The 19,981-nt window shown below is 39.2% G+C and overlaps 1 protein-coding gene across 5 annotated transcripts in view; it reads left to right on the forward strand.

Moving 5' to 3' along the window:
• Window positions 1–46: 46 nt before the first annotated feature.
• LOC116304951 (uncharacterized) overlaps window positions 47–19,981 on the forward strand; it is a 27,993-nt gene continuing 8,058 nt past the window's right edge. For 2 of the 5 annotated variants that reach the window (XM_089040739.1, XM_089040740.1), the window contains exons 1-32: window positions 47–844; window positions 1,447–1,767; window positions 1,962–2,121; window positions 2,675–2,874; window positions 2,954–3,247; window positions 3,440–3,769; window positions 4,236–4,401; window positions 4,595–4,788; window positions 4,877–5,185; window positions 5,802–6,080; window positions 6,200–6,368; window positions 6,675–6,862; window positions 8,496–8,831; window positions 9,427–9,723; window positions 9,856–10,036; window positions 10,300–10,487; window positions 10,795–11,052; window positions 11,226–11,270; window positions 11,971–12,113; window positions 12,181–12,531; window positions 12,795–12,895; window positions 13,863–13,967; window positions 14,058–14,614; window positions 14,908–15,126; window positions 15,194–15,523; window positions 15,627–15,881; window positions 16,133–16,329; window positions 16,427–16,763; window positions 17,009–17,131; window positions 17,207–17,329; window positions 17,776–17,898; window positions 18,169–18,189. In XM_089040739.1, coding sequence (XP_088896865.1) covers window positions 703–844; window positions 1,447–1,767; window positions 1,962–2,121; window positions 2,675–2,874; window positions 2,954–3,247; window positions 3,440–3,769; window positions 4,236–4,401; window positions 4,595–4,788; window positions 4,877–5,185; window positions 5,802–6,080; window positions 6,200–6,368; window positions 6,675–6,862; window positions 8,496–8,831; window positions 9,427–9,723; window positions 9,856–10,036; window positions 10,300–10,487; window positions 10,795–11,052; window positions 11,226–11,270; window positions 11,971–12,113; window positions 12,181–12,531; window positions 12,795–12,895; window positions 13,863–13,967; window positions 14,058–14,614; window positions 14,908–15,126; window positions 15,194–15,523; window positions 15,627–15,881; window positions 16,133–16,329; window positions 16,427–16,763; window positions 17,009–17,131; window positions 17,207–17,329; window positions 17,776–17,898; window positions 18,169–18,189 — 7,042 coding nt within the window. In that variant the 5' untranslated portion in view covers window positions 47–702. Of the gene's footprint in view, window positions 845–1,446; window positions 1,768–1,961; window positions 2,122–2,674; window positions 2,875–2,953; window positions 3,248–3,439; window positions 3,770–4,235; window positions 4,402–4,594; window positions 4,789–4,876; window positions 5,186–5,801; window positions 6,081–6,199; window positions 6,369–6,674; window positions 6,863–8,495; window positions 8,832–9,426; window positions 9,724–9,855; window positions 10,037–10,299; window positions 10,488–10,794; window positions 11,053–11,225; window positions 11,271–11,970; window positions 12,114–12,180; window positions 12,532–12,794; window positions 12,896–13,862; window positions 13,968–14,057; window positions 14,615–14,907; window positions 15,127–15,193; window positions 15,524–15,626; window positions 15,882–16,132; window positions 16,330–16,426; window positions 16,764–17,008; window positions 17,132–17,206; window positions 17,330–17,775; window positions 17,899–18,168; window positions 18,190–18,790; window positions 19,017–19,981 lie in introns of those variants that run through there. The other 3 variants (XM_089040741.1, XM_089040742.1, XM_089040743.1) reach the window with 3 other exon arrangements.

Raw genomic sequence — 19,981 nt, forward strand, 5'->3', positions numbered from 1 at the left:
CGCCCAGGCTTTGCCTTGTACCATGCATCTGCGATTTTTTTTATCAAAACGACGTCAATCTGTAAATGGAGCTGTATCACTCTGTCTGTGCCAACAGTGGTGTCCTTCAAGGAACAACATTGGGTCCCATTCTGTTTTTGATCACGATTAACGATCTTGAATTAAAGTCTCACTAAAAATGCCCTTGGAAGTACGTTGACGACTTTAGCATGAATAGAAACCAGATTAGATAGTTTAACCGAAAATTATTTGTGACGTGATTCTTTATCAGAGTTAAAACTTTGTTAGTGGAACGGAAAGGATCTTATTAGAATGAGCTTTTTGAATTCCCCCGGAAATGATTCTGAATCTCAAGTAATCTAAATTCGACGCTGCCAATCCGACGCTGCAGCCAATCCGCCGCTGCAGCCAATCCGACGCTAGCTTCATTTTGGTCTCTTGGCATGTGTTTACGCTTCTTAAAATATGACGAGCGGTTCAGTCACATACTTTATTGAGACTCCCTTGACAGGGCTTTTCAGCATGAACTTCAAGTAAGGAAAAATCAGGCGGTTTTAATAGAAAGTATTATGCATTTCGTATTAAGTTTCGTTTGAAGTTATTCTACTTTGTCTTTGTAAGTATTATTTTGAGACGTGTCTGACAAGCAGTATTGCTTCCTTGACAACTTAAATCATACCTTGACCCCAGTACTATTCAGTTATGCCGACCCTGGATGACAGCATACGGTCTTGTCCTAATGAATCAAACGCAGTTCAAGATTGTGCAATGAAACTGCTCCGTGCGATGGAGAGGACTTTGCAGCTACTGTTTGTGGTTTTCTCGATTTCTCACTTCTGTAAAGGTATAGTATAAACGTAAAGCATTGTTATCATTTCTTCATACGCATTCAGCATTATTATTTTAACGTAAGCATGGATAACATTCTTGCGACTCTAAGTTTACCTTCCAGCTTAGAAATAGGAAACTTAGAGCGAAATAAGAAAAAGTAATCTCAACTTATGCTTTATGAAACAAAAAGATTTAGAGTAATAAAGTAAGCTACTAAGTTTTTGCAAGGTGGTCTAAGGTTTTTTGGTTTGAAAATTGAGTTTGAAGGGAGAATAAATTTCCTTGCAGGGCGAATTTTGAATGACGTCATTGCTATGTTTATTGAGCTTTTTAGAACAACTTCCGGGTCAAGAACAAAAGGCATAAAAAATCTTTTTCTATTAAAGATTTTTTCCATGACAAGATTTCTGGTCCGAAGTTTTAATGTTTCAGTTGAGAAATCATTGAGAATATTATTCGTGTTTTTTAAATGTATTCTAGGTCAAAATCCATATTGTCAGTATCCTCCCGCGTCCTTCTACCATTTTTTACTCTCACCTTACTACTAAACAGTGCATTCTGTAGTCTGTATTTGCCATCTCAGCACTAATTTTCTTCTTTTCTTGCATCTGACAGCAAATGTTCGCTTGGTCGGAGGTAATGCCACACAAGGTCGAGTAGAGGTTTTCTACAATGGTCAATGGGGAACAGTCTGTGATGACTATTGGGATCTCAACGATGCTAATATTGTCTGTCGTTCACTGGGTCTACCAAGAGCAGTGGCTGCACTACGTCATGCAGCCTTTTGTCAAGGAACAGGACCAATTTGGATGGATGATATACACTGCAGTGGAAGTGAATCATCTTTGTTCCAGTGTCAGCACAGAGGATGGGGATCACATAACTGCGGACATTATAAAGATGCCAGTGTTGTATGCGAACTACCTACTATGCCACGTACGTAAGCTGAACTTATCCTTGATATAATTTCCCAAACCCGGTTAATTTGTCTTTTATTTCAAAAAGTAACCAGTTTTAGTTTTCTCATGTCAGTTTGTCTGTGTTGCACTCTATCCAATTTACTTCATAACTCAAATGTTATTGTTGGGCTAATATAACAACTGATGATGTTTCAATTCTCTTATGTCTAGTGGTTCAAGTGAAGATTACGAACCTTACTGGAGAGATCACTAGTACTGGATATCCATATTCGATGCACATGGCGTACTATGAGTGGACATTCTGGCCTCCCATACCACGAGCATATGTTTTTGTTAACATTACAGATATTGACTTGTTTCGCAGTAGTGGGTGAGAACAAACTGTCTAAGACTTGAGAACCCATCATTAACTTTATAATAACCTTTGCTGAATCTTTCTCAAGGGCGTAGTTACTAAAATTAGCGATTATACCGTTAACGCAGCTGCGTTAGGGTCTTCACGCAACGTTGAAAAAAAAAACGGTTCATGACGATGTGACAAATCTAACAACGTCAGCGTAGCGTCTAGGAATGACCCAAAACCGTTGTGGCGAAGGGCGAAGGGCGAAGGGCGAAGGGCGAAGGGCGAAGGGCGAAGGGCGAAGGGCGAAGGGCGAAGGGCGAAGGGCGAAGGGCGAAGGGCGAAGGGCGGGGTTGATCGTCGTATCTTTTAGGGGTGTAAATCGTCAGTCACCTGTTTGTTTTTTAGCACCAAAAAATTATCTCAAATGATTTATCAAGGCCAAGCCCAACCTCTCTCTGTTAGAGGATAAATTTATTTTTTTCAACGATCATCCTTTTTACATGGGAGTACCCCCCCCCCCCCCCTTCCCCTCCCGTCTTCTGGGCTTAATCTAATTAGAAACCTTTAAACTGTCTTGCAGATTTAGCTATCTCAAAGTTGAAGATGCGACAAATACTCAGTTTTTCTATGCGTGGAATAACACAGAGAGATCCGCATCTGCTCTCATTGAAACTACAACTGGAAAACTGACTTACTTTTCATCTTTCACCTCCAAACGTGGTTCAACGGGAAAAGGATTTCTTTTGAGATACCACACGTTCAGCATGCCTGAGAATGACCGTAAGCATTAATTAGGAGCCTAGATGGTCGTATTGGGATTTTCTTTATCATGTAATGATCCAAACCTATTTTATTTCAGAGGGATGCAACGAGAACTGGAACGTGTCCTTAATCCAGAATGATCCAGGAAGAATCAATGTCTCATGGTGTCCCGTACCATCTCATCTACCTGGTTCTACATATACCTACTTTCTTGTATTTAAAATGGTAAAAACTATCGAAAGTAATGTTACTACACTCAACGACAGTTCGAGGACAGCTAGGATTGAGTTTCTTCATCCAAACAGAACATATTCCATACGACTGGTAGCTTTTGACACGTCAGTCGATACAGTCATACACAGTTGTTCACAGCTAATAAAGACTCTTGACGGTGAGCAATTTCTTTAGGCTGTCTTATGCATTCGAAATTAATTCTAGAATTTGAGGCATTTTTTCCCTATTCGTGGGAGACAAACTCATAAACATAAATGAAAATATATTAACTTTTATAAAACATACATACATTTTTAACATTCACTCTTTCACTTAGTTCTCTTTTCCAAAAACGTTGGTTAATTTACAGTGTCACTACGCCTTGCTGGAGGTAAGCTTTCCAACGAAGGACGAGTTGAAGTCTTGTACCATGGAATATGGGGAAGCATATGTACATATAGGTGGGACTTGAATGATGGTAATGTTGTCTGTCGATCACTGGGTTTGCCTGCAGCTTCACAAGCAATGAGGTACGGCCAATTCGGCCGTGCATTAAGTGGAACAACATGGATGACTGAATTAAGCTGTTCAGGGAATGAGGAAAGCCTTGCCTTGTGCCCTCATCGAGGGTGGAGGAACATTCCTAGCTATTGCAGTGGTTCCTACTATACAGCGAGCGTTGTTTGTGGATACCCTCAAGGTTTGTAAAACTGAAATATTTCATGATTAGCGTCTCTCCAAACCATCGATCAACCATTCTCCAGAAAAATCACCAGCGCTCATGGAAGTTTTGATAAGGTTGTGTTATCTTCCGAATTTTTCCTCCATATTAGTTAGTAAAGGGGACTGCATCTCCCTCTACTAACTATGTCTATTCTCATTGCGTGTATCAATGATGAAAAATTCTTTATATTCTGAGCCAATGATTGAAAAAACCTTGGATATTATTAATGAGATTTTTAAACCCCTTGAAACACTTGCTTTGGTTCTATTAATGATACGACGGTCGTTGGGGTGGGGCCGGGTGTAGGGGAGCAGGACCTATTTTTCGTAACCTACGTAGTTTTTTGTAATAAAAACACCACCTATATGCCCTTATTCCCTCGTAGCAAACCCTTTTGTCATCCGCTTTTGTCATGTTTTCATTCTATTTTGTCTTTTTATAGAGTTAAACTTCAACATCACTGACCTTTCCGGGGAGTTCACAAGTCCTGGGTTCCCGCACTACATGCTTCAGGCTCACTACGTGTGGACGTTCAGACCTTCACTACCGAATGCAAATATTGCTATCTTCTTTGAAGTTCTTGATTTGTATCGTTCTTATTATAACGGGTGAGAACGAAACTGATCTCGCTAGAGCGGTGTGTAACAGATTAACCGGGTGCTGGGTCTGTGTTTTCTTACTGAGTATGAATGGAAAATAAGTATGATTATAAGAATTTAGGAGTAATACGCCATATTTCATTTAAGTCAATGGGAAAATGGTTTTTATTATGAATTATGCTCTTTTTGCATTTATATTTAGGCGAAGTTACGTTAACGTAAAAGATTCATCAGGCCATCAACTGTTCTATCTCAGTTACACAAGAGCCTCTCCTCTAGGTCTCATTATTCAGAATCATAAAACAGGACAAATGACATTCTATAGCCCCTTTACCACTTCATATGGCAAAGGCATTCGTGTGCGATACCTTGTCTTTGATCGATCTTTGAATGACGGTAAGGCAATTTCTTTTTTTGCGCGTGCATGATATTTTTTTCCAGGTGCCGTAATATCATGTAACTATTAAGCCTTTTTTACTTTCAGCCCTTACACAAAATGCTTTCATCTTGGCATCAAGTACCAGTCCCCACAGCATCAGTGTGTCTATCGGTTCTTTCACTGTCGATGGCTTCAAAGTCCTTGGATATCTCATCACCTGTAATTCAACAGATGACTGGCATCGTATTATATCTTACGCTATTGCTGGTAATATGACAAAAAATGCTTCATGTCATCGTCTGGTGGGTTTGACAAACTACAAAGTACAGGTGTTTGCAGTTGTTGCTAACATTACTGATGGTAGTATGATGATGTACAAGAGCAACCCAGTTGAGATAAAAACCTTGGAAGGAGGTAAGACAAGCTTTTATTATTTTCATTCAATAATTTCAATAAACGAAGCGAGTTTACTTGCACTAACTATCAATGGTGTTTTAGTTTTCTTTTGTAGCATTGAGAACTTCAAATTGCAGCATAGCATCCTGTCTCGCATCTATTAAACAACTTCAAAGAATGATTACAACAGACCGTTTTCTCAAGGTTGCGTACACGCATCCAACTTGACGGGCCACAAAATTGAAAAACGCAAATTCAGTAAGATTAAGAAGCCAGTCTTATATTTAAAGATGAGAATAATCGATTTTATGGATTCTTATCCATAAAAAATTCATAGGAATGTATGATAATTCTCATTATAAAGCTCCTGTTCTGATATCGCGGCCCGTCAAGTTCCTTAAATTTGGATGCGCACGCAACCTTGAGAAAACGGTCTATTGTTCTGGGGTACAAAACAATAATTTTTTTGCATAAGAAAAGACGACCTGTTGTCTTGTTCCCCAGAACAATTCCTCTAGGAATACAATGCAAGGGTTCTATACAAAGATTTGATGAAAGTTGTATCGATAATTCGTACTTTTACTTTCATCTTCTTTTTTTTTTTTTTTTTTTTTTTTTGTTGCTTTTTTTAAAGTTCCAAGTGATAGCCCTCGGGGTTTCTATGCGGTTTCCTCGACTTCAAGCACCATTCACGTGCAGTGGAATCCAATACCACGTGACCGTGCTCACGGTGTTCTTCTTGGATACCAAGTGTATTACTACGATTATGAATACTATCACAGCAAGACCATAACCACCAATAAAACTCAAGTGGTTCTTGAACATCTCCTTCCTGGTATGAGGTATTATATTAGGGTACGTGGGTTTACAAGTAAAGGCCAGGGACCATCAATAACTATTAGACCAGTAACAAGTAAGTCGCTTTACATTTAATTTTACCAATGACTTTTAGAACGAACCTGAAACATGCCGAACTTTAACACGGAAATATTCTGCTAATATCCATATTCCTTCTCTTTTTCCCCTTTTGAGAATGCGGAGGAGTCGAACATCAAGCACTAGGAAAGATGAGCCACCCACGTTATAATATAAGACATTGGTGGGCTATAGATTGTGTGTGGACGTTAAGAGCACCTTCTAGGACGGGAATGATTGTAATTTCCTTAGAATCAGTAGATGTCCCTAACTCTTCTCAATGCTGGTATGAAATCATTTTGGTTTTGATACTATGTTTTTAAAATGTTTTTCAATCAATTGGAATATATCTTATTTTCAAATGTATTTCATTTTTTTAAAATAGCTAGCAAGCTAATAAGACATGATAGAGTGGATTAATGCAAACTCAACATATAATTGAATTTGAAAAGAAAGAAAAACATAAAACAAAACAAAACAAAACACACACACACACAAAAAAAAAACAACGAAATAAACCTCATAAATATGTGCTTCAAAACTAAATGAGCTTGCATGTTTTAATAGAATTTGTTTTTATTTTTATGATCAGGTGGTTTTTTGTAGCTTTATTTGACAACAAAGGCCAAATGATTGAAAAAATGTGCGGGCGAAGACACTCTTTGACCTTTATATTCTTTGGTACGGCCAAACTACAGTCGCACTCACAGCGGTGGCTAGGAAGGGATATATTTACGATGAAAGCAAAGTATTACATGTTTAACAATGGCCTTTATGATGGTGAGTGAATAATACTATTTCTCGATATTTCTTATTTATGTTAGTTTAACTTACCAGCTTATTTTTTAACTCTTTCTGTTACAAGACTGTTATTAAGAACATGAATCTCATAAAACTCCAATTCGTCGTATCCCTAGACTTATCATGCCAGGGACGGCGGAACCGGGGGGGGGGGGGGGGGGGGGGGGGCTGAAATTTTAATACATTTTCACTAAACTCAGCCCCCCCCCCTTGCCATACAATGTCACTATTGAGGCCCCCCCCCCCCCCCCCAATCAAAAAACTGCTCCGCCGTCCCTGCATGCATCAGATCGCTTATGACTGATCTAATGAACTTTGATTTCCTTGATTATCTGAATATATCTCACTCCCGTCTACACTTATTTTTACACTGTAATTTCAAGTGCCCAAATACGAATTACTTATATTACTTAATTATATACACACTTTATTGGCTTGTCCCAAAAGGGCTTTAGGAAGGCAATGTAATAGCGCAGCGCACTGATTCTAAAAATAGCTTAAAGATTCGGACAAAAATTGCATTCTGTTTAACCGCTACGAGGATTATATGAACCGATTTTATTATTTTTACTTAAAGTTACAATAATAACCCTGAAACTAAGATCAACTGCGATCGGCTGTGAAAATTACCTGCTGAAAATAAGCTTGTAAGTTTGTTTGTCCGAATTTCGCCTTTGTCTTCGTTTTTATGACGTCCCGACTGCGCTGCGCTATTGATCTCGGATCGAATTCCAAAATATATAAAAAATGAATGTCCTGGAAACACTTCAGTTTATAGTTTTGGTTTTTCATAATTTTGTTCTTCAAGTACCTTGAATTACCTGAATTTAAAAGACTTTAGCAATATAATTCAAGCAGCCTATCATCAAAAGTATATACATAAATAGTCTTTATGGTGGTGTTTTATTTTATCTGGATAGTAAGGGTGGCGAGAAAACGAACTGTAACTTTTGTCCCTAGTCGGCCCCTGTTCCGCCATTTTGAAAATCTTCGATATACAAATTTATTCATATGACGTCATTAGCAGGGTAGCATTAAAACATCTGGTCGTACAAGATGAAAACAAAATGTATTGCCCGGATTACGGCTCCATAGTCTTACATAAAAGGATACTAGAAACTAATTTTTTACGTTCACTTTCTCCAAAAACTAGTCCGAAAATCAAGGTCTGCTTTCATTCTACCCTGCTAATGACGTCATATGGAAGTTAATTGTTTCAACAGACTATTCAAGATGACTATATCGGTTTCTTCACGAAATAATAGCATATATAATGTTGCACTATAGTGTGAGCCTTAAACAGACTGTGTTTTTCTATGTTGCCAATGTCCTTTAAATGAGCAAAAGTGAAAACATCTACAAAAAAGATACACCTACTTGCAAGAACGTTGTCGTACGAATATTGAACATTAGTGATTTAGTGGGATAAGAATTATATTAAAAAACAAAAGAAGATAACTGAAGCTGAACTTTTTCTTTTGTCTTTTAATGTATCATTTCTCACTAAACTACTAATATTCTAATATCGTATGACAACATACTTGCAAGTAGGTGTATATTAAGGTCATCTTTAGCAAGATTAGGATTAAACCAAAATAATCAACTTTTTTAGTTCCTGTTAAATCAACCTGGAACATCAGCGCCAAGAGTGACAGATCATCCACCATCAACGTCCAGTGGTCTGAATATCCTCTCTCAAGTAATATAGCAGCATCAACCCAAGTAGTGTCATACGTGGCTGTTTGTATTGCTGTCAAGAACCACACTGACATATCTGTAGCGAGCCCTGATGGTCAAGGCAGAAGTGTGAACGTCACTCATCTTAGGAGTAACACTGAATACTACGTACAAGTGATTGCAGTTTTAGGCAACTCGAGTAACACTACAAGTGCAAATGAAACCACGTTTCAAAGAAGTGAAAATATCACCGTGAGAACAATGGAAGAGGGTAACAAGGATTGTTTGTTTTTACATTGAATAGATGGACGAGTGCACATAGATATTTGGGGGGACCATTTTGAAAGAATTTTACACTCGCTATCAGCACTAGCTTGAAGCGATAGATAAAATTGAAAGAAAAAATCGTAGATTAAGATGCACAGAAATACTCCAGTTTCGAGTTGTTTGTTGTTCAGGGTTAGCCTCTACTTCGTGTAGAATACTCATGTGTCGACCCAGTAAAGGTCTGCTGAATTTCAAAAAGTTTGTTTTGTTAGAAGTTGTGCATTCTTTACTTTTCTGTTGGTATTTGTGAATATTTAAACAGGGCTAACCCTGAGTAAATGAGTCTGTAATCAAAGAACACAGCAGTAATTTGGAACTCGAAAAAGGTAAATTGGCCGGGATGGCGTAATGGGGTAAAGTCATTAAGAAAATCTTCTAAAACTCTTGAATAGCAGTTATTAAAATAATGACGATGGTATGTTGATAAGAGGATGTGATGGAGATGATAATGATGATGGCGTCGACTAAAGATTATTGCGAGGGTTATACTGATTAAGAAGATGATGCTGATGATTTCTGAGTTTCTATTTTCTTCTTAGTTCCTAGTCAACCACCCGTAAACATTGTCGCACAAGTTAAGACCTCAGACAACATCTTGGTCAAGTGGGATCCTATTCCTAGTGAATATGCACATGGAATACTACTGGGATATCATGTATATTACACACCTACTTTGTCGTCGAATACCAGCCACGAGAGAATGGAATTTGTAGATGCAAATAGAACGTCTGTTACGTTGCAGAATCTTGGCTTTCTTACTGAATACCGCATTAGAGTGGCTGGTGTCAATCAGGCTGGCGAAGGACCAAGAAGTAGGGCTGTGTTTGTGAGGACAGGTAAAAGAGTAGTTTTTTGAGCTTGAAATTAAGGGACTGGTTTAAAAAATTGGTGAATAATTAAGAACATACCCAGGAAACAACTTTTTTGGAAGCAGAATTTGAATTTAAATATCTAACATTTTTTTACAGGTCTTGATTGTGATAAGAATCTCTATGGAAAGCATGGTCATTTTTCAAGTCCAAATTTTCCAAGTAACTATCCAAGTGATGCTAACTGTGCATGGACCATAGGAAAAGGAATGAAATTTAATATGATTATAATATTGTTCGACTTATTTGAGTTAGAAGAAGAAACTTATGGCATGTGCAGGTAATTATTTAAAGTTAGGAATCATTATTATGAATGGCATTTGTTTTCCATATTCGAATCCTATCAGAATCCCACATGCATAACTGCTTGTTTTTCTCTGTTTCTTTTTAAATTCCTTGCATGCATGCATTCACTTCTCTTACTCAGCTGACTACCCACTACGCACGTGCGATTGTTTTTTTTTTATCAGGTCAGCGGACCTTCATTAGTTTTCATCTAAAGGAGTATTTAAAAATTGCTCTTCTCTTCCTGCCTTTTTGCAGCAATGACCATGTCAGGATAGTGGATATCAAAGGAAATGCACTAGGAAAGGGAAAGTATTGCGGCAAGACGAATCCGTTTGCTGTTGTATCGCCGCTGCGATCTGCAGAAGTCATACTGTATTCAGATCGAGCATTTGAAAAGATAGGCTTCAATGGAACGTACTATGTGATAGATAAACGTTCTAACGGTGAGTGTCAAAGATTAGAATTATATTTCGCATTATAGAATGCGATATGTTCAGAGATCATTACAACAATGGGCTCAGTGTTGAACATAGGAACTCCATGAGATATGTATTTATTAAGACACGCTACGGTGATTCTTATTTACAAATACAAAATGGATCCAATGTTAAACTCTGTGGAACTCCGTAAGACAAGCAAGAAAAGATGAATCTTATTTACAAATTCAGTGAAGGGTCCAGCGTTGAACTCTGTGGAACTCCATAACATATGTAAGATATGATGATGATTTTTATTACTTATAAATGACAGACATCGACCTGAAAGTGAAATCTGTGACCACCACGGAGTTGATGCTGGATATTAAAGACCTTGGAGTCAAATTTACTGAGCTCTTGGTTATATACAAAGAAAAGGAGGGCAAAAAGACTTGGAAAGTTTCCACAACATCCTCGTCTAGTTTCTTCATCCAAGGACTTCTTCCGTCCAAAAAATATCAAGCGAGAGCATTAGGTTACTCTAATGGAAGGGTGTACAAGAGCCAATTAGTAACAATTGTAACTAAACAACGTAAGTGTTCAAAAATATTTAAATATTTAATAAGGCACTGAAAATATATTTTATATCTTCATTTTTGATCTATTAGTTCAATGTACTTAGATTGGAAATTGTATTGGTTAACGTTTGTACACTATAGTTGCTCTAAACATTTTAGGAACATTTTTGACGTTTTTTTCTTCAAGTACCAATTACATCTCCTACAGAGAAGACCACTCCACCAACAACAGGCACGTGATTACGTCAATAAACCATTAACATATCAAACAATTGTTGTCATTCGCGGGCTTCCTGTGGTGACAAACCACGCTCCCCTCCCCTACATAATTTCCAGTCTTTTTTCGGCCAAAACCAAGATGGCTGACTAGTTAGTGATGTTTTCACTCGATTTACTGTAAATTTGAGCAGTTTTGAGCAAGAAATTCGCCTATTTAGTGAAGAAAATTATATTCCAATTTCCTAATATGGTAAGTACATTCCATATATGGTAAAAGAAACAGCTCGAGCGGAACGACAACTTTTCTATGTGGAAAGTTTGATATGTTTAATTAGTTAATGTTTCAGTGTATCGGTTTAGGTAGATGGCGGACCTTTTGAACTTTGTTTGCTTTATTCATTATTTTCGGTACTCCGATTAAATTCCTGGTCACCTTGTGCTTCTGAAGCCGGAGTTAACACCGGGCATGATAACCTTTTGGCTCGATAATTTGCCTTACCTTAGCATAGCGAAAACCCGGCCGCCCACTTTCATGGGTGCCATAAGCCTTTTCATAATTTAAGAATCGATTCCACTGCGCATGCGATTTTATCCCCAATTTCTCACCTTCTTTTGTTTAATTAAGAACAAAAGAAGGTTTAGACAAAAGAAGGTGAGAAATTCGTTAACTATTGTAGTTAACTAAAATTCTATTTTTCCCCTTTTTTATCCAGAACCACTCAAGCAGATGTACGATTATGGACCTTCTACGGGAGACAGCGTCGTTCCACATACATGGGGAGAGTTACAAAAATGCTTTGGGGTTCATCTCAACGACGGGGTTACTATATTCATGAAACGCTATCACAAGCTTTATGTAAGTCATTACACAATTAAATGGTAATGGGAACTCAGTCTAAGAGCGTTTTCTTTTTATTCCTTAGATTTGTCATAACGGAGTAATTCGCTTTGGAGCACACTTTTTCCCTCGCTGGCCTAAGCCATTCAGCAGAAGTACCGAAGGTTGTAAACACGAGCTTGCAATGTTGGCACCATACTGGGCAACCACAGATCCATATTCCTTCTATCAACCAAAGATCTCTGCCGTTTACTACCAGTTGTACACTTCATCTCAACAAAATGCAAAGTCCAATCAAGTATTAAACCGGGCCACGTCAGAGGTCAACAGACTTTACAAAGACCCTCTACCGGAGGAATTCCAAGCTTCACTTGTTTTGGTCGTCACGTGGTATAATCTTCGCCACTTAAACTTGAATTCTGAAACTCGGGATTTGGTAAGCCTGGCTGTTAATATTCTAACTTAATAAATTCAAATTGAAATAAAAAATAGATCTAGACCTTGAGACTCTACTGGATATATGCCGAGTCCTTCTGAATTTTAATGAAAATCCTTAGCAGTGTTGGAACTGATCTATGATCTATGATTTTTCTTCAGTGTCATTCATAACTCAACCATTTGAATCAAAAGATTTGTAGTTTGTGTGGCATCGACCTTTTTATTATACTGATATATGACGTACTTTCATTTTTCTTGTAGTACAACACCTTCCAGGCTGTGATCATCACAGATGGTGTCTACACCTTTGCGATGTATAACTACCCACCTAACGGCATTCAGTGGTCAGCGCCAATTGCAAGGTTGGACAAAAAACACTTAAAACTATTGTGAAAGTGAAGCTAACAGGCAGATGCAATAGAAAGTAGACTTTCCCATTGGATTTTGTAATTTCCTGTTAGGGTGTCGCAAGAGTGTCTTTATCAAATCTTTGTACTATTAGATCCTTTTCTTGATATCCACGTGTCTCAGTTCTCAAGTTTAGTGGTCGAGAATATGTACTCATTGACTGAGTTAGGTCGGGCCGTACGGGAAAATATTTGGCTCGAGGTGATGCCGTACAAATGACCGAGAGGCAAATATTTTTTTCGTACGGCCCGACCTAACTCAGTCAATAAGCATTTTATCATATGACCCTCTCGAAAAGAAAAATACGGTCGCAAGTTTCGAGCAGGGCCGTACGATTAAAGCGCGCGCCCGGGCAGATAAGGGTCATATGATAAACGTAGTTGTCAAGAAATGGTAGGAGATGGGAAATTACTCGTACAAATTTGTGAATGAATTGTAACATGAATGGATGAATCAAGTTGAGATTGGGAACGAACACAGAAGTGTGCTCTTGACGAGAGCCTTAGCTATAGTTATATGTTTGCAGATTGGATGTCTGAACAGTACCTTAATATATGATTTAAAGCTTTTAGTAAAAATACACAGGTAATTATTGAAAATCTCGCACGCTGATTGGTCGAGAAACTCACACTATCACACGATAATCGCCTCCAGCGATAATCCAAAATGGCGGCCAGCCGCTTCGTTGCTATTATCGGAAACAAATGTCTTTTATCCTCTTTTTTTTCTTTTTTTGAAAGAATCAACTGTGTATTTATACTAAAACAATTATTTGCCTCAGCCTCAGTGAATATCGGAGAATATTTACCTCACCGCTCGAAGACTCGCGTCTCGGTAAATATTCCCCGATATTCACTTCGCCTTTGGCGAATAATTGTTAAATACTGCATGACTGTAAATAAATTTGCGAATAATTTTCAGTGCTAAATGGCCTCTGTACACCAAGGGAAATCGAGTCAATGATCCTCTTCCGGTCGTCGGCTGGAGTGCTGGATGCGATCAGTACGAATATTTCAATGTGTCAAGGTACCTATCTAAAGATTAACAAAATAATGTCAATGTAAACGCTTATTCTTACTATGTATTCTAATCTTTTCAGTATTTATCTACCGTTAGGTCTGGAGAGGTGACGATTGGAGATATAGGTACAATGCCTGGGCAAACTGTGTCTAGAAAACGTGGAGGAGGAGGAGGAAGGTTTAAAAAAATAAACCACGGTGTCCAGGGAAAATGGCTATTCCGATTGGAAATGTCATCTGGTCAAAGTTCAGAGAGAAACTGTAAACTTCGGTTTAAAAGCGAACCAGATCCACGACCTTACCTAGAATACCTTGAACCTTGCCCTTGTACTTTCTTCCAAGCCCGATGGGACGAAAGATTCATGGTCCAAGACGACTGGCGAGACAAATCCAGGGTTTGTGCCTATTCCACCTTCACTTCTATCGACGGTTGGCAACAGAAATGTTGTTACTTTAACGACTGGAGAAGCAATGGTGCGCTCATCGTAGGTCATCCAGGGGGAGGTAGTGCTCTCAGGGAAAAGTACGATAAAAACCCAATTTCCAATGAAAATAGATTCTACGAATGGTGTTGTGTACAAACCACAATGTGTCACCTTTACTACCAGAGAAGACCATCAGACGACTGCAAGCAATACGAACCACCTGAGTGGAGTAAGTAGTGGTGGTCAAAGAATGCAGTGTAAGCGTGTGCGCAGATGAGGAACCCGCAAAGCATGCTGCACTAAAGAATATTGTAGAAGCCAATCAAATCTCGTCTTTTCATACTCCTGCTTTCTCAACATATTTCTAATATTGTCCGCTATCAATCGTAAACCATGTCAACATCCCTCATGAAAAACATATCAGTGAATCGTATGTAGACAGCATGAAAGCTAAGATTATGCTATAAATCTTCATTTTGTACTCAGTGAGTAACTTTAACGTGATGGTTTTGTCGTGTTCAGGTTGGTTTTGGGGCGACCCTCACTTTGTCACCCTTGATGGTAAAAACTACACATTTAACGGTCTTGGTGAATATGCGATGCTTGATGCAAAAGACGGCTTCGTTCAAGTTCAGGCAAGGACAAGACTCGCTAAAGGAGATGGAACTGCAACTGTATTTTGTGCTGTCGTGGCGCAGGAGAGAAATACGAGCAAAGTGCAAGTCAATTTAGAGAGAGAAGGTAGAAATATAATTCTTTACCTTGTACAGATGAACTATAGTTATTTACTTCAGATACATTTTTGCAGGTAACTTTACGCTTTTTGTCGATGGAGAGACCTTGGATTATTACAGCCTTACCAACCAATCGACCAGACTCAATGGCTCTGTCGTTGTCTCCCGTCCTAAAGATAACATATTCAGAGCAACTTTCCCATCTGGAATCTCACTTACTGTAACAGAAGTAAAGGGTGCCCTGTCCATCTTAATAGCAATGCCCAAGTCATTCAGGAACCAGACAAAAGGGTTGTTAGGAACCTGGAATGGGAACCAAACAGATGACCTGACAACACCCAGTGGAGATGTTTTACCAGCAGATGCAAGCAGTAGGGATATTCACTTTCAGTTTGGACAGAAATGTAAGATATATCTTGTAGTTCAGTTCAGTTTAAAGTTAATGTTTTGACACTTTTAATAACAATTCTTACTGTATCTCAATATTTCTTTACTTTTGAAAAACAGGGCAAGTAAACGAGAGTACTTCGCTTTTTACCTACCAGTTCGGCGACAACGTCTCCACCTTTTCAAACACTTCTTTCGTGCCCATGTTCATAGACGAACTGAAATTCTACAATGAATCTCTGAAGAAAAAAGCTGAAGCTGCTTGCCAAGGTGACATCAACTGCTTGTTTGATTCTGCTTCAACCAAGGACGTGTCTGTTGGATTAAGTACGAAGATTGTTGGGTCCCAAATGGTCAACGAATCCAACATACTGAGTAAGTTGTTATACCTTTTATGTTGAAACATAAATGCTATTAAGTTTTTGGCATAATGTTCTGTTTTATCATAGTCAATTTTGGATATCCTTATAATGGTCCTAGACGGAACACAGTGGGGCTTTTGGCGCTTAATCGTCGAGTTGGGACTCTGAAGTGCCACTTTGGTTAGGCGGCAGTCGGAGTACCATATAAACAGGAATTACAACACTATAGAGTAAATTTGTACTGAATTCTTTTTTCACCACCAGAAAACTCTCCTCCTGAGTTCGACAACACGTCATCCGTTCTTTACCTTACTGTGAACGTTTCAAACAGTGTCACTTTCACGGCCAACGACCTGGATGGAGATAGAATAAGATTCAACATAACAGGACCTCCAGAGGATGCAACTGTTTGGACTAACGAATCTTCGATAACCATGGAATGGATGGTTACCACAAATTCGGTAAAATACCAAAGAAAATGTTGAACTTTCTCTGTGGAAAAACTTTCTCTGTAGTTGACGCTAAGCTTCAACTGAACATTGCCATTTTTTTAATCAGGTAAAGTTGGAAATAATCGCCACAGACAACAAGGGCGCTACTTCTGTATTGAGGCCGGTGCTGCACGTCTGCGCATGTCACAATAATGGTGACTGCTTGACAAGCAACCAAGAAGAAGAGAATCGTAATAATAGTCGTTTTAGCATCATGTCTTGTCAGTGTCCAAGTGGTTACACGGGTCGATTCTGTGAGAGTGATATTGATGCATGTGAGGTCAATATGAACCCATGTTACCCTGGAGTACAGTGTAAGGACTTACCAGCTCCTGCTAATGTCACCGGATATGAATGTGGACCGTGCCCGTCTGGATTCTCAGGACAAGGAGATTCTTGCTCAGGTACCTGACTCAAAGTGCTAACATAATTTATTATACAATGGTTTTGAGTGATATATCATAGAGTAGCTCATGACGCACTTGTATTTTCTATCTAGATGTTTTAGGCCTCGTGGAATATTGTCGAATATACCACTGCTTCCATGCAATCTGATTAGTAGTATTATAAATGATGCACCAAGGAGTTTCCACAAATGTTATTTGCCAATTTATCTTCATTAATATTCTCATTTCTATATTTTTAATAGACATTGATGAATGTGATGGTTTTTCACAAACCTGTACCCAAATCTGTGCCAACACTCCTGGGTCATTCACGTGTGGTTGTAACGATGGTTATGTGCTAAATGGAGATGGCCGCACATGTGATGGCGAGTACTTCTTCATTATATTTTTTATAAATTGTTTCGTGCCTTCCTAATAACCGCTATGGTACTTTTTTGTAGACGTGAACGAGTGCGATCCAGCCAGTGACTGTATGCAAGGATGTGTGAATACTCCGGGTAGTTACAGATGTACCTGTGACAAGTACTTTACAGTAGATCCTACCAATCCCAAGAGATGCATACGTAAGTGATTGTAGTGGAATAGGGTGAATAGATATAGGGTAGTTACAGATTTAACTGTGACGAGTACTTTACAGTAGATCCTACCAATTCCAAGAGATGCATACGTAAGTGATTGTACTGGAATAGAGTGAATAGCTATAGGGTAGTTACAGATGTACCTGTGACGAGTACTTTACAGTAGATCCTACCAATCCCAAGAGATGCATAATATGTGATTGCACTGGAATAAAGTGAATAGCTATAGGGTAAATACAGATGTACATGTGACAAGTACTTTACAGCAGATCCTACCAATCCCAAGACATGCATACATATGTGATTGTACTGGAATAAAGTGAATAGCTGTAGGTAGTAACCTTCACAGGGCCTTACTGGGAAAAAACTACTTTGAAACATTGGCTCCCTGTAATACGTAATGAGGTATGTCTTGTTTTTTTTTTCCATAGCGGAAGCCCCCTGTAAGGATGGTAACCATCAATGTAAGCATATTTGTTACGTCTCCAACGGGACGGACCACTGTACATGTCGACCTGGATACGAACTTCAACATGACAATAAATCATGCTCAGGTAAAGTTAGTTAGAATTGTCACGCAAATCTTGCTCCCCTAAAAATTCTACTTGCGTGACAACACTAACGATGGCTACGTAAGTGTCTAAGGTATCGTGCGCTTGTATCTTTAAATTGCTTCCCAAGGATATTTTATCAGCCTTGAAGATGTTGTCTCACATTAATAACTTTTAACATCAATAACAGTCGTCATAGTCTGTTTCTATAACATCAATAATCATCATAGTCGGTGATCTAAAATTGTTGTTCTCACCCTTGATATTTTTCAGACATCGATGAATGCACAACAGGTAAGAATCGCTGTAATCAGGACTGTCGCAATACCATTGGTTGGTACGACTGTGAATGTCGTCCTGGATAGTAGTATAGGGAATGGGGGTTCTAGCGCAGTGACCACACGAGGATTTCCCGTTTAAAGTCACTAACCCGTGTTTGCGTAGCCCTCATTCCCTATGAGACCCCCAGGATTACCCGTGAGGGCAACAGCGCACTCGAAATATGTTAGTTTACGCCAGGATTACCCGTGAGGGCAACAGCGCACTCGAAATATGTTACTTTACGCCAGGATTACCCGTGGGGGTAACAGCGCACTCGAAATATGTTAGTTTACGCCAGGATTACCCGTGAGGGCAACAGCGCAATCTCAACACGGGGTAAGACCCGCGTCAAAAATCCACCTACGGACGACCCCCCACTCCAAGTGTGGTTGAGGGCAACAGCGCACTTAAATATGTTAGTCTATATATGGAGTGCGAAGAATGTAAGAGAACTTTTAAGAAAGAAGCGGATTTGAAAAAGCATTTGAAAATGAAGACGAAGTGTATGAGCAGTTATGATTGTGGATGTGGTAAGAAGTTTGAGACTAAGGTTAAATTGTTTTGGCATTGTCAGGACTGTGAGTACGACTACGACGACCTAAAAAGTGCTTGGTATTAGGTATAAAATATTTCCTATTATATAGATGGAATCCCAAAGCAACTTCAGCACGGTGTCAATACCCGGTAACGGTGAGATTGACGTTAGACAGTTTTGGCGTCAGTCAGAAAGGAAGGTTAAAAGGACTCTCCGAAAAGGTATAGAAGAATTAGGAGCCCTGAAAGCGAGCATAATGGTAGAAGTAAGTTTGTCAAAAGACGAGGTAATTAGTAGAGTGTACAGAATCCCATTGTTTCGGCAACCACTTTCGGCTACCTTTTTTTGTGTCCTAAAAGATACCAATCCGTGTTCCAAAAGAGCGTATGCGTGTCCCCAAAAGAGTGTATGCGTGTTCCAAAAAGATGTGCGTTGGTTTGCGCAAGAGTTTTGGATCTCTACTTATTTTTATTGTTGTTCGTTAACAATCAACAATAAATACTAAGACCCCTTTTGGAGAAGGTCTGCAAAAATGCCCGAAGAGAATGGAGGCCCCTTCTACCTTCTTTGTAGGGCCACGCGCAATGGTGCAGCTACGTAGCCCGGAATTCGAATGTTGCCTATTGTCTCCTGCGCTCTGTACAAGCCACCTACCACATCCAAAAGGATTTCTATCGTGCGCTGTTTTCCTAGCATGTATCCAGCTATGCCTATGGCTATGTACAAATACATGCTATATCTGTGGACAAACAGGTATCTACCATATGGATCCATAGGGTATTCCATGGACAAACATAGGGTATGTTCCGTATCTACCTACATATATGGCCACACCCAAGATACTATCCAAAGAGGAGATCGCAGACCTTTTGGAAGACAGGAAGAATGGAATGGGGCTACAAAAGGTAGCCAAGAAGTATGGTGTGGGTATTCCCAAAATACGCAGGATAGAGCAGGAAAACAATGTGACGCCTGCAATTCCAGAAACGCCACCTACGACAGATTTGCAGAAGCATTTTCTAGAAGTGCAGGATTCCTTTGCCATTGTTTTGGACGACCTAGGAAAAGCAAAGGAGGAATTGCTGGCCGAACTTGCAACCACAAAAAAAGAATTGCTAGACCGCGTGGACGATCTAGAAAAGCTTCGTGCGGAGCTGTCGTCCAAGATACAACCGCCTGGTAGCGACGAGGATGGCTACTACAGCGAGGAAAACCTAGAGGACGAAGTGG

Source organism: Actinia tenebrosa, unplaced genomic scaffold (genome assembly GCF_029948245.1).
Source record: "Actinia tenebrosa isolate PJP-AT-01 unplaced genomic scaffold, QUT_ActTen_1.0 PGA_scaffold8__29_contigs__length_14323225, whole genome shotgun sequence".
NCBI lineage: Eukaryota > Metazoa > Cnidaria > Anthozoa > Actiniaria > Actiniidae > Actinia > Actinia tenebrosa.